This window comes from Brassica napus, chromosome C2 (genome assembly GCF_020379485.1).
Source record: "Brassica napus cultivar Da-Ae chromosome C2, Da-Ae, whole genome shotgun sequence".
Lineage (NCBI taxonomy): Eukaryota > Viridiplantae > Streptophyta > Magnoliopsida > Brassicales > Brassicaceae > Brassica > Brassica napus.
This window is the reverse complement of record NC_063445.1, coordinates 55923928-55950777: the sequence shown is the minus strand read 5'-3', so window position 1 is coordinate 55950777 and position 26850 is coordinate 55923928. Positions and strand designations below refer to the sequence as shown.

At 35.5% G+C, this 26850-nt stretch overlaps 4 protein-coding genes, 1 non-coding gene and 2 pseudogenes across 5 annotated transcripts; 1 reads left to right on the top strand and 6 right to left on the bottom strand.

The window, feature by feature from the left end:
• Positions 1-430: 430 nt before the first annotated feature.
• On the bottom strand, positions 431-3262 carry LOC106382699 (annotated as a pseudogene).
• On the bottom strand, positions 2955-3994 carry LOC125582507 (annotated as a pseudogene).
• Positions 3995-4943: 949 nt separating this feature from the next.
• Positions 4944-7772, bottom strand: LOC106382697 (protein AMEIOTIC 1 homolog). Its single transcript, XM_048748386.1, has 9 exons — positions 7612-7772; positions 7138-7486; positions 6686-7069; positions 6429-6605; positions 6292-6349; positions 6117-6200; positions 5727-6019; positions 5531-5636; positions 4944-5329 (listed from the first exon to the last, which is right to left on the bottom strand). Exons 2-9 carry the CDS (start codon positions 7452-7454, stop codon positions 5240-5242), a joined length of 1509 nt encoding a protein of 502 aa, XP_048604343.1. The 5' UTR covers positions 7455-7486; positions 7612-7772; the 3' UTR covers positions 4944-5239.
• Positions 7773-8230: 458 nt separating this feature from the next.
• LOC106382696 (probable manganese-transporting ATPase PDR2) lies at positions 8231-15693 on the bottom strand. The gene is made up of 22 exons (XM_048748385.1): positions 15447-15693; positions 14988-15278; positions 14807-14899; positions 14339-14541; positions 14138-14210; positions 13870-14042; positions 13616-13790; positions 13214-13318; positions 13017-13127; positions 12843-12929; positions 12583-12765; positions 12416-12466; positions 12211-12336; positions 11836-11915; positions 11204-11312; positions 10993-11121; positions 10691-10756; positions 10515-10586; positions 10135-10286; positions 9869-9980; positions 9659-9775; positions 8231-9535 (listed from the first exon to the last, which is right to left on the bottom strand). Exons 2-22 carry the CDS (start codon positions 15234-15236, stop codon positions 8468-8470), a joined length of 3534 nt encoding a protein of 1177 aa, XP_048604342.1. The 5' UTR covers positions 15237-15278; positions 15447-15693; the 3' UTR covers positions 8231-8467.
• Positions 15694-18360: 2667 nt separating this feature from the next.
• On the bottom strand, positions 18361-20492 carry LOC106380343 (transcription factor SRM1-like). The gene is made up of 2 exons (XM_013820108.3): positions 19507-20492; positions 18361-19092 (listed from the first exon to the last, which is right to left on the bottom strand). The coding sequence occupies exons 1-2, from the start codon at positions 19869-19871 to the stop codon at positions 18504-18506; spliced, it is 954 nt and encodes a 317-aa protein (XP_013675562.2). The 5' UTR covers positions 19872-20492; the 3' UTR covers positions 18361-18503.
• A 3872-nt stretch (positions 20493-24364) lies between these two features.
• Positions 24365-24436, top strand: TRNAQ-UUG. The gene has a single exon. It is a non-coding gene; the product is annotated as a tRNA-Gln (tRNA).
• Positions 24437-24709: 273 nt separating this feature from the next.
• On the bottom strand, positions 24710-25858 carry LOC106382695 (40S ribosomal protein S11-3). The gene is made up of 5 exons (XM_013822740.3): positions 25741-25858; positions 25624-25664; positions 25443-25543; positions 25220-25364; positions 24710-25156 (listed from the first exon to the last, which is right to left on the bottom strand). Exons 1-5 carry the CDS (start codon positions 25750-25752, stop codon positions 24976-24978), a joined length of 480 nt encoding a protein of 159 aa, XP_013678194.2. The 5' UTR covers positions 25753-25858; the 3' UTR covers positions 24710-24975.
• Between the last annotated feature and the right edge of the window lie 992 nt (positions 25859-26850).

Below are 26850 nucleotides of genomic sequence, written 5' to 3'. Positions count from 1 at the left end.
TATATAATGATCCACAAAACCCTCCATCTCTCTCTCTCTCTATCCTCTTCTTCTATGCAATTAAACCTAGCCACCAATCAAATATTGTAAACTTGAATAATCTAAAAACCGTAGGATATGTTAAAGAGACCTTGCTAATCTTAGTGAAGCTTTTTCTCAATTTCAGAGCAGTTTATTCAAAAAAGACTAATTATTAACTAATCTTAAACATGGGAGTTGATAGAAGAAGCTTGACCACTGGTAATGAAGAAGACTAAACAAATCTTTTCTCCCTCTCTCTAAATCTAAACAGGTTTCAAGACTCTTTTAAGTTATTGTTTCTTAATTTCTTTTTGTTTTCACTTTTAAAAACTGTTTTGGTAAAGTTATTAAATTCAACATTTCAAGACATTATATTAAGTCCAAACATTTTGTAACAGAGAACCTCCGATAACTGGTAAAAAGAACTAGCATGATCAAATGTTTAATGACTATTAAGAGCTTGATTCCAATTACACTGGTCAGAATTGGTTTTATTGAAAACACAACGGGTTCAAAACAGAAAGTTCTATCAAGAAACTTTCAGTAAAATGAAAAGTTTAGTCATTCACTCAGGAATGAAGATTCTCAAAGTTAAGAGTGTTCCTCATTGTTCTCCGGCTGATCCCAACATTGCCATTTCCTTTCCTCATCATTGCCACAAACTCTCCATAGTTTATTTGTCCATCCTACAAGAATCAAACACCATTAAACTTCCTCTCAGCTACTTCACAAGGAAACAGTAAAAGATCTCTTACATTGTCTTGGTCGATGTCTTTGATCATTTTATCAAGATGTGAATCTTTTATACCAAACTGCTTCCAAGCCTGTTGGAGTTCTTCCAGAGTGATGCAGCCACATGAATCTTTGTCAAAGAAAGAGAATGCAGCCACTAGATTCTCCTCTCTCTCCAGCTTGTTCAAGTGGATTGTTGCAGCCAAAAACTCTCCATAGTCAATTGTTCCACTCTCATCAACATCAGCCTGACACACACACACACACACACACACAATCATAAGATGATGACTTGGTGAAAGTTAATAGTAAGAAGAGAGTAGCTAGTTACTGCTTGCAAGAGTTCTTGGATCTCTGATTCCACAAGCTCTGACCCAACACGTCTGATACAATCTTTCAACTCTTCAAAGGTGATGGTCCCACTGTTGTCTCTGTCTATCATCTTGAACAGTTCTTTCAACCCACCGATTTCTTCCTCAGAGAGTTTCTCTGCAACTACGCGTAAAGCCATCTTCTTAAGTTTGTTCATTGCAGAGAACCTTTTCAGGCGGGAAACTACTGCGAAGTCCAATGGTTTATCTGGAGCAACCGTATCATCCACAATCCAAGGGTGACCTGAGAATATAAGAACACATGAATCACCACTAGTATACATCATCTTTAGCAGTCTAAACCCAAAAAGCAAGAGAGCTTACACAAGACTTGATGAGCAGTTAGTCTTTTCTTTGGATCGCTCTCCAGCATTTTCATTGTAAGATCCTTGGCACTGTCTGAAATGCTAGGCCAAGGATCGGTCTCAAAGTCCAGCTTTCCCTGTAGAATCTCTCTAAAGATCCCATTATCAGTTCCTGGATACAAATTAGACACATGAGATGCGAGAGTGAACACGCTGCGATTATACATATCTTTAAAGAGAAAGAAGGAATCTGACCAGCATCGAAAGGAGCAAAACCACATAACAGAACGTAGAGGATAACTCCAGCGCTCCATACGTCACATTCACGGCCGTAATGCTTAAGTAAGACTTCAGGTGCCACATAGTATGCACTCCCAACAAGTTCTGAAAACGTTGTGCCTGACAAAAAAAAAAAAACTCACAGTCACAACAAGTTCTTTAAGCAAGGGTTCAATGAAACAGTGTCCAGCAACACAATCATGCACGAAACCAGAGAAGGAGAAGGATGTGCGAAGGAGGAAAGAATCAAAATCAGACCTGGTTCGCAGAAAACAGAGACGCCAAAGTCAGTAGATTTAAGAGAAGCATCTTCATCAGAAGAAGAAACAAGAAGTTCTCAGGCTTAAGATCTCTATGCATAACACCAAGAGAGTGACAAGCCTCAACGACGCTAACAATAGTCTTGATAACCTTAGCTGCATCTCTCTCACTGTAATGACCTTTCTCCGCGATTCTATCAAACAACTCACCACCTTCGCAAAGCTCCATCACAAGGTGAACACTAGTATCATCCTCGTACGTTTCTTGTATCCTGACAACGTTGGGGTATTCAGACAAGTGATGCATTATCTGGATCTCCCTCAAAACCTGGTCGCAATCTTCTTGACAAAGGAGCGCCCTTTTAGGTATGGATTTGCAGGCAAGCTTTTGACCAGTCTCCTTATGGGAACAGAGGAAAGTGGTTCCAAACTGTCCTTGTCCCAGCACACGACCAAGAAAGTAATCGTCTTTCAGGTTCTTGGTCTGGTAAGGTAGAACCCATCTGGTTCTTGACTCGCTGGCCATAGTTTGAGAGTCTGACATTTCCTTTAAGCAGAGGAAGAAGAAGATAATGAGGAAAGAAAATGACTTCAAGGCATTGAAGAGAGGCAAGTCAAGACCACTTTTATTGAGCAAATGAAAATAGTAATCATTAGCTGTAACAGATATATGAATTAATTTAACATTCCATTGACCAATAAAATCAAGTTAATATTAGGAATCTACGTGCTCGCTTCCTAGGACACTGGATAATGGCAAAACGTGTTCAGATGATCTCATTTCATGCCATAACACTTCCTGTTTCAACCAAACTTGAATAGAATATATAGAAAAACATAAAAATTATATATTTTCAACACGTTGTGTATTTTATTCAAAATAAATGATATGACATTGGATGATGGTAAAACCTTGTTCCACGAGGCTGTGAGGGACGACGACTTTGGCCTTACTTAGTTCCAGATAATGTGGATTACTTACTCCATTATCGTTTCTGGTTCATACCCGCCTATTCAACATGAAAAAGTAATATATCAGAGTTTTTGCAGAACAAGTTTCAATAAAAACTCTAAAGTTTAAACAGTAAACACTAGACAACATGAATTTGAGTAGAAATACCTTTCTCAATCTTTCCATGACCTGGTCTTCATAAGCTTGATAACCAACACCAACTATGTTGCTCTGCGGTTCTCCAGATTTCTTGGCGATCACAAAATCGGTTTGGCCTCTCTAAAGAGGCACAACTAGCAATGGATTAGAGAGATCACCACACAATGTTCTAGTCGCTTCTACCTACAAGAGCAGAGAGAAAAAAATGAAATAATCCAACATTAGATCTTTGACACTTAACAAATAACGAGAGAAAAAGAGTTAACGATAATACTCACAGCTTCATCTTTTGTAGCCATTACAATAAGAGCAGAACGTTTCTTTTTAGTACTCCTGATGACAACATCTTCAACGCCACCAAACTTTTCAAACACTTCTCTCAGCCTCCCCACTGTATAACCTTCACCAAAGAAACCTTCAACGCTCTCTCTTTATCAAGCTGAACAAAAGCACCAGCTCCACTTCTATCTTCTTTTTTCTTCCCATCAACACCACCACTCTCCGGGGTTTCAAACCCACCTCTCTTCTTCGCATACATCGCACGTATCCTATCCACCTCCTCCTTAAGCTTCCTCGCGATCCTCTCCACTTCATCATAACCCCTAGCCGCACGAGTCGGAGCAAAACCAGAACGCTCCCTTTCCTCCTCTTGGAATCCACTTGAGATTTCTTCTCCTGTTTCTCACGCTGGATTCTAAGAAGCTCATCAAACAGCTTCCGTCCCTTCTCGTCTTTGAAACCTCGTAAGATGTATTGACCCTCTGAAACTTCTCGTGAGCGTCGGGATCATCATGGCGTTTTATCCGGATGCAAGACCAAAGCTTTCAACTTGTAAGCTTTCGTAACCTCTTTCTCGCTAAGCTTCAGAGCTTCCTCTCCTGAGGGTAAGCCAAGAACTATATAAGCCCTGTTCATTTGGTTGCCGCATGTTTCGGCGTCAGCGGCAGCGTCAATGATGACAGTTGTTGTTCGTTTCGCAGACGCTATCGCATATTATATCGCGACCGCAGGTTTTATCGGCGCGGCGTTCGAATGCGGCGTCAGACACAGTTTCCTGCGTCAACAAAACGAACAAGAGTTGACGCAGAATGTTGATGCTGCCGCTGATGCCGGTACCTACGGCAACCAAACGAACAGCCCTATAGTGATCCAAAAAACCCTCCTTTCTTCTATTGCACAAAACCACAAAGGAGTTATCTTTATTGCTATTAAACATAGCCACGAATCAAAATATTAAACATAGCCACAAAGGAGCTCTAGAATTTGGAAGTTTACTTCGAGCAAGGACATTCCGAGAAATAGAGAAAGTATATCGTGCTTGAGATATCGATATACCTGAGGGATATGGAGTCGAAGAGGAGGAGGAGGAAGAATCAATCGATCGCGTGATTCGTCGTGGATTGAAGAAAATGGAACTGAACTTGCTGGGAGATTTTGAGTTTAAGCTCTTTATTAGCCTTACGACGTCGTTTATAGTCTAATGACGCCGCTTTAAAGGTTTTAAGTGGGCTTTAGGCCTAATTAGGCCCACTATTATTATTGTCAATTTAAACCACAAACCCCCCCGGTTCTGGTTAAACAATATCTTTCCAATCAACTTTTAGATTTTGGAAGACTAATGAATAAATAAAAAATAAGAATGGTTTCTTGAGTCATGTTTTGTGAAACTCTCTCTCTATGCTTTTAAGTTTTAACATTTTAATGGAAACTTCTATTTTGGAGGAGGTCATTAAGCTGCTTATTGTCTTAGACTAAGCTGCTTTTTATCTTCATATGATATGAGAGAACACGAAAGGGATTAGTACCTATTTTGATCAATTAGCAGATACTAATTCAAACTTAAGTTAATCAGATAGCAGAAAGATGATGAGAAAGAAAAAATGATTACTCAAAACCTTCCTTGTTGAATAAGAGTAGTCAGAGAGAATATACAGCAACAACTACTATTAAAGCCTTGTCTCTAACTTCAATTAACACATTTAGATAAAGAGGATCACTTCTTCTACCTGTTCCTCAAACTTTCCAGAAACCTACTAATCTCTAGCTCAGTGTTTCCTTTTTACTTTGTTCAAGTTATCGCAGAAACCCTGTACAAGAAGTCTCCAAAGGGATTCTATGTAGGTGAATCTATCATTCATGTGGCCTAGTGTGATTGACTCTCTATCCCTGAAGAGCACGGACAGCGTCTGACATTTCCATTAACTGCTGCTCCGCTTTGGCTTTCCAGCTCACCAACTCTTTCAATGTTTCCTGAAACAAAAAACACATGATCAGATTCTCAAATCATGACTCCTTCACATCATGTGAAGCATTGGGAAAATTGCATGTAAACTAAATCAATGTGTAGTAGTGAATGAAGCAAAGGCTGTAAGAAGATGGGAGGGTGGTTGACATCTAGGCTATCAGATTTTCCTAAAATAATTATCCAAATCAATGTTTCTAATTTGTTACCTGAGACAGAATAGTTGGGTCGTCAATATCTGATCTTGGACCTGCAGTCACTGAAGAACCTGGAGTCAACTCTGCTTTGTCTTGATTGGAGCTTCTGGAATCACCTCTGGTCATACAGATAAACAAGGAAGCAAAAACATTAAACAACCATATAAAACCATAAAGCCTAACCTAGAAACAAAGCAACAGTTCTAACCTCTCCGTCCTTTGCATCTCGGAGTTGAGCACTAACTGTTCCTCAAACCACATATGATCTTGGAAAGAGCTTTTGCGAGCATTTGGTGGAAGAACATCGGTAAGGTCAGCTTCAACATCCCATGGATCAAAACCATTCACTGTGAAGTCATCCAAGTTGGTACTATGCAATAGATGTTCCCAATTATGAGGAGATTTGCTCCCATTTGCCTGCAGATTGTTCTGCGAGCTTGAAATTCCCACCAGCTGATGTTCTACTTTATCTTTCCATGAAGTTAGTTCCTTAACCATGCTCTGCAACCGAAGAAAGTAGACAAAAGCTTCACTAAGTTAAAACATCCCTAGGCAAGAAGATTCAAACAAATACTGTTTACTTGTTTTGGGTCTGAACCTGTGTTGAAGTCAGTGAAGTTGAGATCTCTGCAATTTTCTTATCAGTCTCTACCTTCCACTTCATACATTCCGTGAATCGTTTCTAGAAAAAAAAATGCAAACAGAACAGTTTTGCGTCTCTAACTTCACACATTCCTTAAGCAAACAAGCAAAAATGAATCTCAAAAGGTCACCTCATTTGCATCAGCATGATCTGGTAACTTTGGCTTGGATACAAGGTTCTTGATATCACTGCATTAGAAGCAAAGAAAATAAGATTACAAGTACACCTCCTTGACTTCAAACAAAGAAAATATTGAAAGCATAATACCTCTTCATTTTATCAATCTCTTCCCTAAGCTTTGAAGAGACAGCAGAAGATTGAGATAAAGGAGACTCATGCGCTGATCTCTTAATCTTCCATTGAGATAAAGGAATCAAATCAGTATCAGGAACTCCAGATTCACGCTTAATGTGAGCCACATCAGCCACAAGCTCCTTAATATCACTGCACACCCCCACAAAGAAAACGTCATTTCAAAACACATCTCAACTTCAAAACACAACAAACATTGCAACCATTAGTACCTCTTCATTTGATCAATTGCTTCCTTAAGATTAAAGGACGGTTCACAATCCCCAGGCTCAAGTTTAATCACACCCTGAAGCTTCCACCAAGGAGGAGGAACCCAGTTAGGATCAGGAACACCAGACTCACATTTCACCTTAAGCAAATCAGCACTCTCTAGCCAATACTGCATGGCTCCTTCGGTATTGTAACACCTCCTAAACCTATCAGCACCACCAGGTGTCACATTCCCATCGATATGCCTCAGCAAATGATCCAACAGCCCAGTATCACCGATTCTCTTTCGAGCTATGGCTCTTAACTCGCCTCGTGAGATAGGTTTCTCGAAAGAAGCACCTACCTCTTTTAGAACATCCTCCATTGCTTGCTCCGCGGAATCAACCCTACAAAAGGTCTCGACTTTATATAAAGGGTAAGTGTGAATGATGTTAAAGGCGACGTCTTTTGTTACCTATTAGTACTCCAACGAGTGGTTCTCTGTTTCTCGAAGGTGTAGTTTTCACTCTTGACTGCAACGAGAGAGTTGTTATCTAGTGATTGAGAGAGTTGTTTTCTTTTCAGGACGCTTCTAGTTACATGATGAAAGCCCTCTTCTTCTTCTTCCTTCTCTAGCTTGACTGTGACAATGGCTTTGCTGGAGGAGCCTGAGGACACGTGCTTGTCCTTCTCTAACTTGACTTTGACCAAGGCGTTCCTAGAGGAGCTGTTATCTTCTCCCATCATGGTATAACGATTCAGCTTGATGGGACGAAGCTTCTTCTCAGACATCTTACATAGGCTCTAGCGATTCACATTTCAAGCTACAAGTAAATAAAGAGGGAAAGAGTCAAGTGATACCTAAATGATGCAGATGGAATAATCGCGATCTAAAATTGAAAACAGAGAAGGCTTAAATCGAGAGATTTTGAGATGAGAGAGGCGGCACCTTTAGGATCGAGGAGGTGGGAGAGACGAACGAACCAGACAAAGTAGAGGAAATTGAAAACAATAGCTGTCGATAGTGGTTGTTGAGGAGAGCCCTAAAACCGCTAAAATCCCTAAAAAATACTTATCTGCTTCTCCCTTTTCAGTATTTGCCGCCGTTATTGGTATAATAAAATTTTAATTTTTTTTCGTAGTGGTTTTTTACCACTAGGAAGTGAGAATAGTGTCGTTGGTCTAACAGAACCAGACGGTTTAGCACCCAAAGGTATAGTGAACCAGACAGTCTAGCAAACGTGCACCTTCACACACGGGCACCATTCAGAGACGTGCGTGACAACTGCGAGACAAGCAGTTGTAATAGTAACAAAAATATATAGTACTCACAGCGGAGCGGTTGCAGGCGTTTCGTCACCATTCGAAGCCACAGTATTACTCACGCTTATATAATAAGGCGAAATCAGAACGTTAGACACTAATCGTTTTGACTGGTTTCAATTTATTAGTCTAGCAGAGTAACAGGTCTCAAGTCTGATTTAATGTTTCGAAAACAGGCATACAAGTTTTCAGATCCTCTAAACAGAACTGAGAAACGAAATAAAATGGAAGCAAGGAACAAGAGGTAGAGACTAATGTAAACCCCTTACATTTTAGTTCAAGTATTTGAGAAATGTGTGCTTCTTCTTAGAGAGTAACCAAAAAAAAAGTTAAGAAATGAGAACAAAATGTCTTAACCAGAGAGACCTATGCTCATGTCCTCAAAGCTTCAGCAGAAACAAGATCCCAAAACCCAACATCTCTCGAGTTAAAATTGTATTGATTGTTTTACCTGAACCTATAACCCTGTCTGGCTCTTCTTTTTATACCTTCTTCTTCTTCTCCAGATTCGCAGTGACACTTCTCTGCTTATGCTTCCACGAAGGAATCTTACCAGGGAAAGCCCACCTGAGCAACCTCTCCCACGAGTAGCAGATGACGAACATTAGCAAAGCCCAGAGGAGAAGCTTATCCCTCATACCTTCAGGCAGAGGCACCAGCTTCAGCGAATCGTTTAAGTCCCTGAAGAGATCAGATGCAATCACGGTGAAGAACCCTGCTCCAGCGATGAGCGCGTAGAAGAAAGGTTTGTTTTCTCTGATACTCTGGTTAAAGGGGTGTCCCATGTAGTTCACAGCGAAAGTCGCCACCTGAAGCATCATGCTCACCATGTACGACACCGTGTTCACCAGGTTAGGATGGAACGTGGCGTCTGGTTCGATGCATTCCTCGGGCATGTGTTTCTCAGCTTCCTTCACGGAGTAGATCAAGAAGGTTATGTGGACAGCGAACTGTCCAAGGAGAGAGAGGAAGAGGTACACGGAGAAGACACTCGGGTGTGGTCGCTCTGCAGAGAGGGTTTGAAGCGGTCGAGCATGGGATATGAAGAGGAAAAACGCAGCTGTTAAGACGCCGCTGATTGTTGCCTGGACATCACCGAGCTTCACACCGTCCAAGTACATAACACTTAGGACGTAAGCTGTGGCGAGACAGTTGAGACCGAGAATTTTGAACATCTGAAGAGTCGTCACAAGTGTACTACGGCCCTGTCGGATTATGTCCGTCACTGGGGCGACCGACGCGTGTTTAGCTGTGAAGGGAGATGCCATTGATGCATCCCCGAGTTTTACCACGGGAGCTGACCGGCCATCACCTTCATCACTGTTTAGTTCATCCATCATCTTCTTTAACTTTTGTCTCTGCAATTCCGCAGCAGTTAAGTGGCGGTTTTGGGGTGGGGCCTTTGCCTTTGATGATCCTTCTCCATTCTGAATTGCGGTTTTACTAGCTGGTTCTGATGGTTGTTTGGGCTTTTTTGACTTCGACTTTGGATCATCTTTAGACGATTCCGAGGGAGTGACAGTATTCAGTAAGGCAACTCCAACATGGGCCTAGAATTGTGAACAAAAATACAATCAAAATAAAGAAAGAAAGAGAATAAAGCATATGAATCATTCGCCTGACATCTAAAAAGCTAAACCTCAATCTTCCAAATGAATTTCTATATGCGTTACCTGCTTCAATGCTCCAACGTCATTTGTCCCGTCCCCACACATCAGAGTTCCCCTTCCTACCGCTTTAAAGGTGGTTAAGATTAGCTCCTTCTGCTGTGGAGCAACTCTCGCAAAAACCTGGAAAGGAGAAATGGTAAGGAGTCAGACTCTATTACTTATAGGTATTTAGAAATAATAAATCAAGTGATTAAGATTACAAGATATGCTTACTTTAACAAATGGAATGACTCTCACAGTAGCCGATGTAGCCTGTAGCATTTCAATGCTGTCTCCTCCAATGCATAAATCATGCGTTTCAGCAAGGGTTTCGATCTCTTTGTCACTGTAAACAAAAATCATGTCATCCTATCTCAGTCAGAAGCAAGAAGAAAAAAAAAGACCATGGAGACTAGTGTCACAACATATACTGCCTTGTACAAGATGAGGATACGAATTTGCATTAGTTCTACAGTAAATGTGATTAAATTTGACTGCACCTGTAGGGTATGATCTCCTTCTCATCAGGTGACATCCACTTATATTCAGCTCCAGGCCTTGACTGGCTAAGAATTAAGACTGGGTTTGATACAATGTGCACTTTGCTTGCAACATGACAAGCTGTCAATGCCTGATCACCAGTAATCATCACCTGAAATCATGAAAGTAGGATAAGGCATCCCGTGTATCTAATTATTAAAGAAAGAATGAGCACCTGTGCAAGAAAAAGACATATCAACTGAAACTCAAACTCAATAGTCATTTATATCATTTGAACTGATTCTGAGATAGCTGCTTTGCAGGCAATTTGTACTGAGTGGAAAAAAAGAGGCCAACTAATACACGAGTCTGTTTGCATAATGAGAACACAGTAAATTACCAAATCATGAGATGAATTCTTCAACTCTAACAGAACGGTAGCTGAATCTGATCTAATGGGGCAATTGAAGACCTGTGATGCATTATAAACCATTAGGAAACAATTTCGATACCAGACCATTTTACAATTTACAAAAATGAAGAAAGTAAAGCTTCATAAGAGTAAAATGCCATTACCGCAAACCCAGCAAAAGTAAGGTCATTCTCAACAGCATCTCGGTCCATGTCTCTAACTTCACTGGCCTGGTCAACATTACAATACACGTTAGGTAAATCTTAAAAGCTGATCAGCAGAGGCTTGCATAGTCCGGAGCTAAAAGAAGCTGGATGTTAATATTGTTAAGTACGTAAGAACTAAGAACAAACAGATAACTAACTATTTCACCATAAGACCTAAGAAAGTAAGACTTCTGACATAGTGGACTTCTATTCTCTACGTCTGTAAAGCATATCAGTGAAGTTAGAGCATGCGTAACTACCGTCATATCAGGAAGTCGTTTAAATGCAAGGGCCAGAACTCGAGATCCTTGGCGTGTGTATCTCTTATATGTTTCCATATATGCTGCTGGCACATCCACAAGTCTATCTTGGATGGTCTCTGGTGCACCCTGATAAGTTAACAAGCATTCAACATTTAGATCTGGATTTACTGATAAAATTTAGCCAACGAAAATAATTTATCAAGCAGACCTTCACAAATACAAAATATTCCTGCTGAATACAAACGATAACTGACATTCTCTTCAGATGCGAAGCAAAATGGTATCTCTGCATAATCTGCACCGAGTTGCCATTTCCTCTGCAGCGGATAACATAGAACAATGAGAATCAATCTTCTTCATATGTGCACACGGCTCTTTAAACAGATTTCAAGATTAAACAGAACTAGAGATTATCATACTTAGGGCGAAACCATTAAGGTGTATATGATAATAGCTTCAAAGAAAGTGATAGGTACGCAAGATTCCGAGACGCAGAATGTGAAAAATATTGAAGCAGAGCCTACCGCATTATCTCAGGTAATGTAATACTATCAGCTAACATTTTCTATGTGTACTTTAGTTCCCGTATTCCCTAGTCAACTGCTTCACAGGTAGACATCATTTTTTTTTAATTTACGCTGTCCAGTCAGAATGCCTGAATATCCGTCAATAGAACATAAAACCATGAACAAAGAAGAAACCATTATATCTAATGTAGTACGCATCCTTATATTAGCCTCTCATCTCAAATCTATGCACGGTAACCACAGTGTAAGTAGGCACCGTAGACAAAGTATGAGAACAATAGAATACGAGATTAATAAAAATGACAATAGTTACCTTTTTGGCAAGGCCTTTTCATCAGATTTGTAACTCCAGTCAATTCCTTTAAGTGCAGCCTTCTCAAGAGGATCACCAACCTGCAAGTATTGAAAAAACAGAGTAAAACATGATAGATTTCGTAATGATGACTAATGATGCAAAAGCAAAGCATAAGCGGTTTCAGAAAGATGACCATAAGTAAAAGTATCATGTACAACATGCGTACTCTACTATTACATTTAGTTCAAACTTTCTAAAGTAAAAAGTAACATGGAATTCATTGTTGGATTGAAAAAAAACATGTGTGCATGGAACAGGAACATAAGCAAAACTTATAGCAGAAAATTGAATTGCAGTAGGCCAAAAACAGAAAAGAAATTGAGTTGCTCATACCAGCTTGTTGTCTACAAAGACTAAAGCATGACACGACGCCAGAATCTCTAATGTGCGTACGGGAACCTTGCTCATATCAGTCTCTGCTTCTTCACCATCAGCCAAGCCCCCAACTCCTCGAAATTCCTATGTAGCAGCAAATAAAAATGAGTTTGCCATAAACAAAATCAAGCAAGCATATACCCAGAGCTTCACTTCAACTTACCATGTCATCTGACGTGAGTGTACCAGTCTTATCAAAACAGCACAAATCGACCTGTCATTAAAGAGAAAGGGTAACACTAATAAGACAACTAATTCCTTGCAGGTTGCCGCTCGCTCAAGATAAAGAGTTCTTAATCGAATAGCAAAATAAGGTATAACAGATACTACCTTCCCCGCAAAAGGAATCCTAAAAGGCTCTGTGCAAAAGATCCCACGACGTGCAAGAGCAAGTAATGACGTGTTGACAGCAATGGATAATTCCATAGGCAATTCTGGCGGGATAACTGAGGTGATGATAATTGAACAGCCTAGCAAGAGCTTATATTTGCTCCTTGTAGGATCCTCGAGACCCTGCAAAGTAGATTCCTCATAACTAGTATACATAGACATATTATTTGAATAAGAACCTGAAACAAATATTACCGTACCTTTACAAGAACATAGCCCGCAGCAATCACGGCAAATACAACTAGAAATAATATGAACAGACCACTCTCCCAGCTGTTTGCAGTAACCTGAGTTTTTTTACCAAAAGGATCAGAACAAAAAAAAATTCTTAACATGGTGCAAATGAAACAACAAACATCGGAAAGATCCCATACCCTCTCTGTAGAAAATAAAATTGTCCGCATTAGCTTTCCTTGGCTTGTCTCAAATCCAGTTCGGAGAACAACAGCTAGACAGCCACCATCAGGGGTTTTCAGAGGGAATGTCTGACCCCAAACATTAAATAGTATGAAACACGGATTAGTAGCAAGCACTGAAGAATAAATGGTTGAAATTGTTGATACGGAATTACCTTGTCAGGTGAATGTTGTAAGATCTTGGTCCCGCCAAATAAAACATGATTTTTATCCCTCTTGATCGATAACTTCTTATCAGATCCTTCGCCAGCAATTGCAACCTATAATATCCATCATACAATATCAGCAAAACATATGGACCATATTATACAAGGATACCTATTGTGAAGTAAGTATTGCTCGCTAGTTAATAATGACGATTCAAAGTTTCAAACAAGGTGCTAGAAACTATCACACGTATTGCAAGAGAAGCTGCTAATGAGAAATAGCAAATAAGATGGACCAAATTTATCATTTGTGCACTGTTACAATTCTGAACTCTTCAAATCCAATATCCAGAGAGTAATAATTTGGAAAAGAAGCCAACAAACGAAAATGAGGTTGAGGAAAGAAAGTACCTTCCACTGGGGAGTTGACTCGCCAGTCAAAATGGCTTCATTTACAATAGCACTTCCTACAAGCAAAAGCATGTCGGCTGGTACTGTCTTGTCCTCTCCTCCAGTGTGAGCAGACGGCCTCCCAATGGACACAACATCTCCTGGCAGCAGATCAGTACCTAAGAGCTTCGCCCACCTAAAATTTGACTTTTCAGACACAGCAGTAATACCGAAACGATCTTTAAGGAAAACTTGCGTGTTATTCAATCACAAACCTCCCGCATCGATACACCATCACAGTCTGACTGTCCACCCTAACACGTCTTAGGTCGGTTAATGTCTTCAAGCGGCTTTTTGCCATTGTTGACTCGAACATGAGAAGCATGAATAGTGTGAACACACTGTAATACCAGAATTCATCCAAGCACCAAAGACCCACGCAGAAAACCTGAAAAATAGGAAGAAACGCAGTACTTAGAGCAACAGAGCCGTGGAAGAAAAAAAAAGAACTGTAAGATACATGCATTATCAAGAAAACAACACCTGAAATACGAAAAATGGTTCCGTGCAGTTTTCTTTCAATAGCTTCTGGAATGTAGGTTGTGGATAATCAAATCTGCGAGAAACAGAAACAAAGTATCAACCCGGCGCTTTGAAAAAAAATTGCCAATAAAAAACATCAATTCTCAACCATAAAATGAACTTGTGATAGATACATGTATAGAAAAGTGTAAGTCGACTTACACGTTCCTTCCCCACTTCTCAGTGGCTGTTGCAACTTTAGCTTCTGTACCATGGCCAGTACATTTTAGGTAATGACCAAATGTTTCCTTTGTGGGGTAAGGAAGCTTGGAAAAGGCTCCCAACTCTTTTGAGTACATAAAGCGCTGCTTTCTGAAGTCAAAGAATATTTCTTCCGTGTCTCCTGAGGAAGACGAACCAGTCATCTGCAAACATCAAAAGACTTATAAATAAAAGTACTGGAAAAACTCGAGCATTTCCAGGCTAAAGAGGATTCAAATAGTACACGTTATAAATTCATTACTTTTTCGCAGAGATATAGTGTGTGATTTGTTGGGAAACACTGAACTTTACATATATTAAGTCATGAACCAGTCTACATTTCCAGTTTAAAAGCCAAACCATTCACGGAGAGTATTATAGAGGCACAGGCAGCTTAGCAATTGAATCTAAAATCTTGAAATATCTTACTTGGCTACGAAAATGAAGAGGCACAACTTCTTTAGAACCAGAAAACTTGGCTGGGGTGACTTTACACGCATCCGCCTGGCTGATACTGTTAACCTGCGAATCAATACACAAACACAAGGCCATCACAAACCTTCCACCCAAGAAAAAATCTACAAGCATCCACAAGAGTGATGAGGTTTACCTTGCTAAACTGGACAAAACACTTGAAATCCACAGACCACATAGTGAAAAGCAAGACCAAGATGTGAGAAGCAAGAAGGCCACCAAACACGATCAAAGCATCAGTGAAGTCTATGCTAGGCACGATCGTAGTCAACCACGTGGCGTACAGAATCGCAAACGGCCAAACATCCAAACGCCACGCCGAACGTTTCTTCCTGCACAAGTCAACCTTATCCACTACCTTCCCTCCCACGCGAAAGCTCGACATCTCGAATCGAAAACTCTAGGTCGCCGTCAGTGATCTAAACTTCTGCACAAACGTTACAGAATCAGACTAGTAATCGAATTCAACACGAATCGCAATTGGAATCGAGAAATCTACAAGAATCTGCCTAGTGTCAACCGTTCAAAGCATCCGAAACCAATCGAGAAGGTTGAGTCTGGAGTAGATCTAAGGAGAAGGGAGAGAGAGACGAACCTGTAAGCTAGGATTGAGCTTGAATCGGGGAGGATCTAAGCTAGGGTTTACAGTTACGGCGTAACGGAAAGGAATCGCAATCTCGTTCGTCTCCTTCACCTTCACGCCTCACGTCTGAGGTTCCTCCCCCAAAGAGATGTTTGATTCACACTGGATCGTTTTTTTTTCTTTCATTTACTTATGCAGACCCTCTTATTTCCGGTTAATTTCATTTTTACCCTTCTATTTCTGAAGTTTTAGTTTTAGTTTATGAGTTGTTTTTCTAATTAAATTTATTTTGAAGTTTTTTTCATGTTAAATTTTGATTAAAAATTTGGAGTAGTTTTCATACTAGACATATATAGTATTCCAGAAAGAAAAAAACTTTAGAATATTTAAAACTGACGTTGGCTTTTACTATCAGTAAATTTTGCAAAAAAAAAAAAAATAAGTTTCTTATAAATTTCAAAATAAACTAAAATACATATATGTATAACCATTTTTAAATTCTGAGAAAAACCTGTAAATGTGCAATATTAATTAACACATATGTTAGCTATATTTTAAAATTATTTATTTTTACAAACAAATTTAATTTTCAAATTAAATAAAATACGCAAAAATGTAACACTACATAAGAAAGAGTTTGTAAACAATTGAAATATAATATAACTAGATGTTTTACCCGGATATATGGACAAAGTCATCTTATAAATATTTATTATTATATATTATCAATTCAAAGCCCATTACAATTCAACTCTATTACTTCAATTATGACATATTAAATTTTTAATAAAAGACATAACTTTACAGCTAAAGATTTAACACAACTGAATATCACTACTATATAAAAACTACTAATTTTAAGGCTTCTTAGAAGTGCCACATAGGACAAAATTTTTTTCACCAATCAAATTGTCACGTCATCGCGAATGTTTACATGATATCATATATGCACCAGATAATTTTTTCCAGATTATCATCTATCATAAATCAAGTTAACAAAACAAATCGATGGGCCATATAAACCTATTAGTTTACAGTCGTAATAGTTTTATAATTTTTTTATTTTTAAATTATGTATTGTAAATTATAAGATAGGAAATTAAACATGGGTGATTTGAATATAAGTATTAAAACTAAAGTTTCATTTAATAATATTAGAAATTTGAATTTCTATCATTATTCAAGTTTTATAGTCTAATATTTTTAACATTATTTTTATAATATATTTTTGTAAAAAATCACAAACCATTTGGCATCTTTAATCTTGAATGAGACCATCTTCTCTTTATTTCCATGTTGTTACGAGTTTAATCTTGCAAAATTCACCTATATCAAATTACTGTTACTATTAACTACATGGAATTGATATAGTGAAAAAAGTAAAGGAATCATTGTCACAAAGTCAGTGCATCAGATAGTTTTTGAAATTCAAATAATATACAAACATATGAAATAAATTACTCTAAATTGTTATAAAATAAATAGTAACATGTTGACTAAAAGATAACTTAAATTATATCCCCAAGCTAAAACTGAATATTTACTCTCAATATTTTAGTGATACAATTAATTAAAAATAAATCAAACTATTAAATTAAAACAGTTTGTTTTATGGGTTAAAGAGGAGTAACAATTTTGGAATAAAAGAAAAATCAAGTTATTGTTTTTTAATATTTGATGACTACAAGCGTTTTGGATCAAAAATGTTCAAATACTATTACAATAATATTTTTCATATATTAAAATAGTGTACAGGTTAATAATTAACACCACTTTAAATAAGAACTGACTAGAAAAAGTTACAAAAATCTAATATGAGACAAAATGATAAAGAATAATGTGAAGTTCTTCAATTCAAGAAATCACAATGAAAAAAATTAAAGTTATCCCATGTTTTATTATCTTTTAAATTATATGATTTATAAGAGAAATACTGTAAAAATTTCAAATATAAAAAATACTATAAAATTTTATAATACACACAATCTGCGCGTAGCACGGATAAAATGATCTAGTATCACTCATAATTTTATCTAAATTTTTAACATTGTTTACACATTGCTTGAGCTTTATCCATATAATGAGTCAAGATTATTTAATCAAAGCAAATAATAGTATAGATGTGAACCAACACTTATAGAACACATCGAAAGAAAAATTATGATGTGTTCGGTTTGTTTAAGTTTGACAATTTTAAAAAGAATTATGTGACATTTTATTATACTGTTTTGGACAGTAGAACATTAAACATAGTGATGTTAATTTTAGTATTATATGTACACAAATATATAATATATATTTTTCAATTTAACAAGATCGGATGAAAAATACATGTATATAATATTGTATATATTTTGTTTTTATATAATAATAATCATCCAAAAATATGAAAGATAATTTGATTATGAATATTACTTGAATAAAAAGAAATTGAAATCTATATTAGCATTATCAAAAAATATTATTTATTATTTTATTATCCAAAATTAATAAAAATAAAAGGATAAATAATTTGTTCTCAATTGGTGAAGATGGTTTCGGAACCAGAAGAATGGCCAGCATTCGAAAGCTATTTGGAGGACATAAAGCTTCTCAAAGGAAGTTTCCTCAACTCTGATATAGTTCATGTACCTCGGACAGCGAATCTTCGGGCAGATAGTCTAGCACGCAGTGCTAGGAAACAATCGTCCTTTGTCGTTCACATGGATGCGGAGTTACCGATTTGGTTTACAGAGTCATCATGAGTCTGTAAATTCTTTGCTGTCAAAAAAAAAAAAAAAAAAAAAATAAAAGGATAAATAATTGATAATATAATAAATGGAATTAATTATATATTAAAGATATAAACGATATTAACCAGTCTAACTTTTAATGTAAAAACCACTTCACAAATAATAGTATATATAAATATAATTCCGAAATGACACATTTTTCATAGAAAAAACAATTAAAAATTTAAAACATAAAACATAAAACAAAGCAATTTGACGTTAGCGACAAGCCAAATTGAATGTCAAGTTTTTTTATACATATCACACCCTCTGAAACAAACATAAAATACAACCTCACCTAACGAGAAGTAGGTATATTTGTCATGTTGTCTGGAACTGTCCATGTGTTGAACGGTGCACTAGGAACTGGGGAGTAAGGTGTCGAATGGTGTTGAGCCCCGTAAGCCATGTAAGGTGGCGCAAAGGGATTCATGTCAGCTCCATAAGGTAAGACATATCGTCCAACCATTGATTGGCCGATAGTGGGTGCGCCATAGACATGAACATTCACTGATGGATGCGAAGCGGCTTGCATGTTCCATATGGTAGGTGTCCCAAATACATGATGGTCTAGTGGTGTTGGTGAAGTGGCTTCTGTGTTCCATATGGCTGGTGTCTCATATGCTTGATGGTCTACCGATGGTTGCGAAGCGGCTTGAGCGTCTTGGCATGTGATTGGTGCTTTCATTGCTGAGATGTTACTGCTTTCCGAAACGTTGACGTCGTGAATGTTATGTCTCTGTCTGCTTCTGTTCGTAGCTCTATGACGTGCGAAGTATTTTTGTGCGTGACTTGCAACTTGAGTTGGTGTTCTTGTCAATACTATGTGACGTGAAATGCTACGCCAATCACCTTTCCCATATTTTTTTAGACCAAGAAGAAATTGACTGTTCCAAAAAAACAAAAAACATAATATTCAACATTTTATAAAAATATCAACTATAAAATCATAACTATATAAAAACCTAAGCTATATCCAGCGCCGGTCCATATATTTTAAAATTTGCTTAAGGCCCTAAGCCAATATAGAAAATATAAAAATAATGAAAATTTGTAGTGTAAATTTTTTAAACACATTCCATGGATCCTAAGCAGCTGCTTATGTTGTTTACCCCGCAGGCAGGGCCTAGCTATATATTATGCAAAGTGTCGGTGTGTCAGTGTAAGAAAATTCATAATATTTTACACTCAAATTAAAAAAAACAGCTCTTATTTTTCATATAATTTATGATAATTTTTTTTATACACCTAAAATTATTGTATAAAATCGTGATGTAGAAGTAGTCGTACTAGTAACTAACCTGTGTTCAAGCGGTGTCCAAGGAACCGCCTTACGTCGCTTTGGTTTTGGTTCATCTTCTTGCTTATACTCACATTTGCGATTGATACTACGTTCCCCAATGCTTCTTTCTCGAACATTTGTTTCTATCGTGACATCATTATAATCAGGAAGAGGTACAATTCCAGATTCAATCATCATAACATCATGAAGTAAACTCTTGTAATGTTCTATAACTTGTGCTAGAGTTTTCTCTGGAACAGAGTCAGCAATCTTTTCCCAACGATTATCTGTCTCGTCGGTATAAACCACAAGAGCTCTCTCAAAAGCAATATTATCATCCCTACTCCATGATAACCCACCACCAGTTTTCTCTGATATGATCATTCTCTAAGTAAATCTATTACAACCTTCAAGAAAATGTTAGACCAACACTTGAGAATGACACTATAACCTCCAAAACTAGCATTGATAAAACCTCAAAACTGAGATATTTCAAGAGCTACTGAACCTACATGGAGAAGAATCATAACATATATATATCATTTGAAAGAAAGCAATGTTAATGATAAATACCTATACTTAGGTAGCTATAACTTTTATAGACAAACACATACTTTTTTTTTTGTTTTTTCCTAATTTTTTTTTATTTTCTAGTCCTAACCATAATATTTTGTAGTCCTAATCATATATGGTACATAATGGTAATACATTGTATCATATCACAGCTGGTAAACAATACTGGAAACAAATCTATATTTTCATTTATAAAAAAGTAATGAAGAAAAAAGGCTTAGAGCCTTTAAATCTTATTGCAGTAAAAACTCTATAAATTAATAATATCGGGAATATGAAATTTATTCATTTATAGAGTTATTAATTTATAAAAAGTTTCATTTTTTTAGATTTCTGTATTTTAGAATATGACTTTTTTATAAAACAAGAAAATAGTTGATTTGTATATATATTCATTAAATTTCAGAAATTAAACTTTTATACATGCTTGTTATATTATTTGGTGTATACAAAATATGTTTCATAGAATTTAAATATAGTTTTACATATACATTCATTAAATATTATCAAAATATATTGAAGTGTTAAGAAAAAATACAGATAAACTTCACTGTGAGTATATTTTGTGAATATATAAAACACATAATGCAATATTTTATTTGTACTTATATAAATTATATTTATATAAATTGTAGTGGAACTATATATTTACATACAATTTTCTAAAAATTATTTTGAACCGGCTGAACTTAGAACCAAATAAATGTATTAATTTAGCTTGTTAATTAATTTATCGAATATTAATTTATAGACTTTCTATAGTATGTTCACTGACAGCAACAATTGCATACAAGTCCGAATCTTTGACGTCATCACGAGGCAAAATCTAAATTATACTTAAGTTTGTTGTCTTCATCCATAGGATTCCAAGTACCCAATGCATTTTACTACATATATAGTATGATATATTATGTTTCTTAATTAATAAAAATTTGATTTTGACCGCGCTTCAAAAGCGCGAATTCTCTTGGATTATAAATAAAATTGATATAATTTTGAATTTTGAGATTATACATTATTATGTTACAAAGTCTGTATTATTTCGAAGCAACAATTTTTTTTAACAATTATATAATTTATGAGTTAATTTATTTGAGATTTTTTATAAATATTTTTATGTAACCTCTCTTAGGACTGGACATTTTATCCATATCCAAAAAATTCAACTAAAACCGACCTGAAAATATATATTTGGTTTGGGTCTCGGTCCAAGGCAAAGTACGTATTGGATATTTTTTTGACTAGCAGGTCTTGGTTTGGGTCCGTCCTACCCAAGACCTGATCGGATACTCAAAGTACCTGGAATATTTTGTGTATATAAGGTAAACTAGATAATAACCCGCGCTACGCCGCAGGAATCTTCATATATTTTGTTTCTAACTGTTATTTTAGTATCATATTTCGACTGATATGAATTAATAATTTAAACAAAAGAATAATATATTTAATTTAGTATTAAAATTTTGAACATAAATATTTAAAATGGATAAAACTAAAACTTAAAAAAAGAGTAAATATGTGCTTTCATAATATCAAGAACATGTTTATTATTTTTTATTTGGTATCAACTCTCATATTTAGTCTAATTTGGATATAAACCTACACCTCTCAAAATAAAAGTATATCACTATTAACTTGTATGTATACTTTTTTTGAAGTTTTGTAGTTCGAATATATCACTTTGATTTATAAATTTAATCCCATATATTGTGTAACATTTCTATATTTACTATAAAAAAAAGCTCGTGTATCTCTCACAAAAAATATTTTGTTATCATTTGTCAATGCCACACTCCCTCTTGCTCCATTTCCGCAACCTCTTATCTTCCATATTTTTGTCGTAGAAACTTTGATTATTTACATTATATCAGTTTGCACATTTCATTATATCTTCCATATTTCATTGTAACTTATAATATGGAAAATATGCAAACTGATATAATGTAAATAATTAAAGTTTTTATCTAAGGAAATCAATATCTAAATATTTATTTATGTAACTTGATATATATAAAACTATTTTAGATAGAATAGACAAACTTGAAATAATTTAAAATTGGTGTAAAGTTGTTCCTTAATTCATAGCTTCGATGCATCCACCTTCTCAATGCTTCATCCGCATTCTCAACGGGGCCACCCATATACTCTACAACTATATCTGCAGTTTCTGAGTCAAATCACTTACACCTAACCACAAACAAAGTCTGGACATTCCAAAGACAAAATAAATGCTCTACTCTCCAATCTTTCAATTCAGGATCAATTAACTGGTTCACCAAAAATTCAAAATCACCTTGTAATCTACATTTTCTGAAACAGAGATCGCTTGAAGATCCCATACACAGCAAAAACCATACACATTGTATCCTTCCTTGTGAAATAAAGTTAGATGTAATCACATACACATCGCAAAAACCATCTTTCACTTTCTGGTTCAAGTCTGTGTCGGTGACCGGAGCCTTAACCTTAAGGCTAATCCGCTTAACAGAATCAAGCTGAGCTGCATCTGCATTCTCTATCGGATCAGGATCAGACAAGCTGATTGTCATAGCTAAATGGACTTGATACTTTATCCTCAGTCAAATTGAAATAAACACCATCCACGGCCGCCGCAAGATCACATTATAGACGTTACCGAAACCTAACGAAGAGACAGATAATGTAAGAAATGGGCTCGAGCTAGAGCTACTACAAAATTACCTAATATGATTAACATATATATGACGATTAATGATTATGAATAATACATATTTGATTTTAAAAAAAATTTGTATCCTCTCACTTTTTTGTTTAATTTTATATTATTAAAAGAAATTAAACAATCACATTAAGCATATAAAAATATATTTTTTTTTATATGTGATATTTTGAATTTTTTAAAACGACTATAAATTACTAATAATGGTAAAAGTCTCATATTGAAAATTTTGTGATCAATGATTTTATTTTTTTGTTCAAGCAAGATACAAATGATCATAAATCCTATGAATTTGAAGTCTCATTAATAAATATTCATACTATATATATATATATATTAATGTCATTTAAATTAAATTATATACTTTATAAAATATATAAATACTTCAATTTCAAAATCAACACTAAAAAAATATTGAGATCTTAATATTTTAATTTTGAAATTTGATTTGAGAAATCTCACATTAAAAGTTTTGTGGTTAACATTTTAAAATTTTGTTACAGAAAATATACAAATGTTAATAAAATCATATGTGTAGGTATTTAAATAATTAATATTAATATTAAAATGTACTATATATATATCTGTGTAAATATCACTAAATGTTAATTATATACCATATAAAGTAAATAAAATGACTGTTTTGCTTTATTTACCAAAACATAATTGTAAATAAATAAAATGTATGTATTTTTATGTATACAAATTATTATGTTTTAAATAGGTGGTTTCTAATATGTTATTTCATCATGACAATCACAGAAATACACTTCTTCAAATCGATAATTTTTAATATTGTAAACACTATATATATATTATTTTATTCAAATTAAATAATTTAGTCTTAATTTTTATTCTTAAAAAGTTGTGAAACTTAATTTTCTTTTGTGCATATAAATTCTTAAAATAATTAAAATAAGCTGTAATACGTTAACTCTTCAACAACAATGATACATTTAAGAGACCAATATTTGTATTCGTCATTTTACAATTGATAAAAATTATAGTGTTGTAAAAAGTTAAAACCATTTAATGAACAAATATTAGTATGAAAAACTCACACTGTGCATGTGCACGAGTTAACGTCTAGTAATTATTATTATTAACTGATAGAATATAAGATAAGTTTGAAGTGTTGACCATTCCACGACATTCAAGTAAGAATATATACGTGATGTAAAAAAGGGTTAAAGAAAGTCTATCAAAAATTAATTAATCATATTAAAATTGTTGATATGTTCAGAGATTTGAAAATATTGTTGAAATATTTATGACTTGACAAATTTATAGTAAAACGGTTGAAGATAATAAATGTTGTTAGGCATAAAAATAAAAGTGGCAAAGCAAATCAAAGACAAAATTTTAAGTGAAATTTTGAATAGTATAGATTAATAACAATGTTGCATAGTTAGAAAAATATAAAGTAAGACAAAAAAAATAGTTAAGTCTAATAAAATGGTGCAACAAACTTTTTTAAGTAGATTTTTCAGAATGTTTCTCTTTTAATATTATAGATGTATATATAAGAAGATGCAATGAGTTTCACAATTAATAAAAGCTTATTATTTTGAAGATAGAAAGTAATCTTTTAAACAGCACAACATCTGGTTCTATGGTGTAGTGGTTAGCACTCTGGACTTTGAATCCAGCGACCTGGGTTCGACTCCCGGTAGGACCTCTATTTTTACTTTTTGCCTAAAGATCTCAACACCCATCAGCTTTGTGCCTATAATTATTCTGGCCCACATATTATTTGTTCGGTCGATTAGTCAGTGCTTGGGTTCATCATGGTTGCGCTAGTGAACTAGTTCGTACTAATTTGCCACCATACTATTTATTCTAAACCAAAAACTATTACATTCGAACTTAGTTTTTTTTCTGACATTTGGAATATGTCTCTCTTTTGGATATGACTCATATGATTGTGTTATGATGTTCAGTAAAACGATCATCTTTAAATCCTCCAACTTGTTTTTCATTTGATCAACATGTATCACTTAGATACAAAACTCATAAACAATTAGGATAAATCATTGAATATCTGTCCTTGTTTAAGATTAAGCTAAGCAATGGATTCTTATAGAGATAAGTACCAAACCAAAGACAACATTTAAGATGACAAAAGTAAGTAGATTTCTAGAGAATCAGTACACCAAACAACACATTCCAAAAATCAAAACCAAACTAAGAAAACTCTCCATAGCTTCAAAAAAACTCTTACATTCCAGTGAATGCCTTCTTTGCAAATGCAGATGCACCTGCTGGGATCACCTTCAGCACATTGAACCTCACCGTCTTTGACAACGGCCTGCATTGGCCAATGATGACATGATCACCTTCTTTGACACGGAAGCAAGGTGAGACATGGGCAGGGATGTTGGAATGTCTCTTCTCATATCTGATCAAAATAAGGTTATTAAAAATATAATCTTCATCAAGAAGAGAGGTTGTTAGTTAGTACCTTTGATACTTCTTGACGAAATGGAGATAGTTCCTGCGAACGATGATGGTTCTCTGCATCTTGGCACTGTGGCAAGTACCAGCTAAGATACGTCCTCTTACTGAAACAGTTCCAGTGAATGGGCATTTCCTGTCAATGTAAGTTCCTGTTCCACAGACAACACATGTCTGAGAAAGAATGCTAAAGTTTTCTCCTTTAAGGATAATTAGAACTTAGAAGCTACCATCAATGGCGTCACGAGGAGTCTTGAAACCCAAACCAATGTTCTTCCAGAAACGGTTTCCACCTTTACCAGGTCTCTTTCCTTTCCCAGATTTCTTCGAGCTGAAATAGTCACATAATAATCATCTTAAGGACAAGCTCTTAAAGCACAACGATAAAGATTCATTCTTTTTTCTTTTTACCTTAGGAAGACTTTGGGTTGCTTGAGGAAAGCTTTCTCAGTCTGCAAATGAGAGAAGAGAATTAGAATATTCTTAAGAAATGTATTAATAAAGAGATATATAACGAAGAGATCGAACCTGTTCAGCCATGGCTACTGGTTGCTGTTCTCCGCTGAAGAAAAGATGCAGAAAAGGATGCAAAGAGGTAAAGAGAGCGACTGATAAACTCGAGGCAATGAAGCTTCAGACAAAACCCTAGTTTCGAAGATCACTCTTTACCTGCTGGGCTTGGGCCTTTTATTTACGGGCCGTCATAGTCTTATAATTACAAAAAAATTCTGTCTAGTTCTTTATTAGATCCCATAAATGATTGGGAGATATATAAATTTGCTAACAATAATATTTTAATTATCTTATTTTATTTTTTGTAACACAAGAGACATATGTTAATGGAGTTTCTTGAGAATTTAATAATTTTTTTATAGTTGAGTTAACAGTCGGTTTTATATTGTTACAAAATGTATGTCAACTTCTTTATTAGAGCCCATAAATGATTATGAGAGATATAAATTTGCTAACAATAATATTTTAATTATTTTAGTTTAACTTTATAACACAAGGGATATGTGTTTAACTGAGTTTTTGAGAATTTAATAAAGTTTTTTTAATTGAGTAAAATGTATGGTTTTAGTTATTTTTGTATTATTATTTTTTGTGGTGAAGATCTTAGTTATATATATTTTTTAAACTAAGTATACCAAGGGAGATCGACTTACCACTCAAACAAGTCAATGTGTATTATTAGAGATGGCAATTGGGCTTACCCGCAACCCATTTGTCCCATCCCGCTGTGGTACTATTTTCAGTTGGGTCTTTGCGGGTCGTACCGCTGCGGGATGCGGACCATGAACCCTATGACCAATCCCGACCTGCACTATAGCAACGGGTATGCGGGTCGGCCCACGGGCCCATATCTTCAAAGCTTGACCAATCCTGTGAACGTGGAAGAAGAACAAGACAGCAATAAGTTATCAGGTTGATCAAATCCATTAAGTTGCAAATATTGTCTCGACTCTCGTTTGTAGCATAAGACATTGTATCCATTGGTGTTCTCAAAAAACAGTAACTTGTCCTACTACAATCCTGTTGATATATATATATACAAGTTAAAAAAAAAAGATTAGTTTTGGCATCACTAAGTAAATTCAATAGGAACCACAAGCTTTTGTAACTAATAGTAAAAGCTTC

What these genes read in the sequence shown, in the direction of transcription:
- LOC106382697 (XM_048748386.1), bottom strand. Translation starts at nt 7,454, where the DNA reads ATGTCTGAGAAGAAGCTTCGTCCCATCAAGCTGAATCGTTATACCATG. An exon ending in GAGATTGATAAAATGAAGAG is followed by an intron (nt 6,350 to 6,428) that starts GTATTATGCTTT and finishes CTTCTAATGCAG; the next exon opens with TGATATCAAGAACCTTGTAT. An exon ending in GAGATGCAAAGGACGGAGAG is followed by an intron (nt 5,637 to 5,726) that starts GTTAGAACTGTT and finishes CTGTATGACCAG; the next exon opens with AGGTGATTCCAGAAGCTCCA.
- LOC106382696 (XM_048748385.1), bottom strand. Translation starts at nt 15,236, where the DNA reads ATGTCGAGCTTTCGCGTGGGAGGGAAGGTAGTGGATAAGGTTGACTTG. An exon ending in AACGACTTCCTGATATGACG is followed by an intron (nt 10,757 to 10,992) that starts GTAGTTACGCAT and finishes AATGTTGACCAG; the next exon opens with GCCAGTGAAGTTAGAGACAT. An exon ending in ACGTTGGAGCATTGAAGCAG is followed by an intron (nt 9,536 to 9,658) that starts GTAACGCATATA and finishes TCACAATTCTAG; the next exon opens with GCCCATGTTGGAGTTGCCTT.
- LOC106380343 (XM_013820108.3), bottom strand. Translation starts at nt 19,871, where the DNA reads ATGATCATATCAGAGAAAACTGGTGGTGGGTTATCATGGAGTAGGGAT. An exon ending in TGGACACCGCTTGAACACAG is followed by an intron (nt 19,093 to 19,506) that starts GTTAGTTACTAG and finishes TTTTTGGAACAG; the next exon opens with TCAATTTCTTCTTGGTCTAA.
- LOC106382695 (XM_013822740.3), bottom strand. An exon ending in CAACCCAAAGTCTTCCTAAG is followed by an intron (nt 25,544 to 25,623) that starts GTAAAAAGAAAA and finishes TGACTATTTCAG; the next exon opens with CTCGAAGAAATCTGGGAAAG. An exon ending in TCCTCGTGACGCCATTGATG is followed by an intron (nt 25,365 to 25,442) that starts GTAGCTTCTAAG and finishes TCTGTGGAACAG; the next exon opens with GAACTTACATTGACAGGAAA.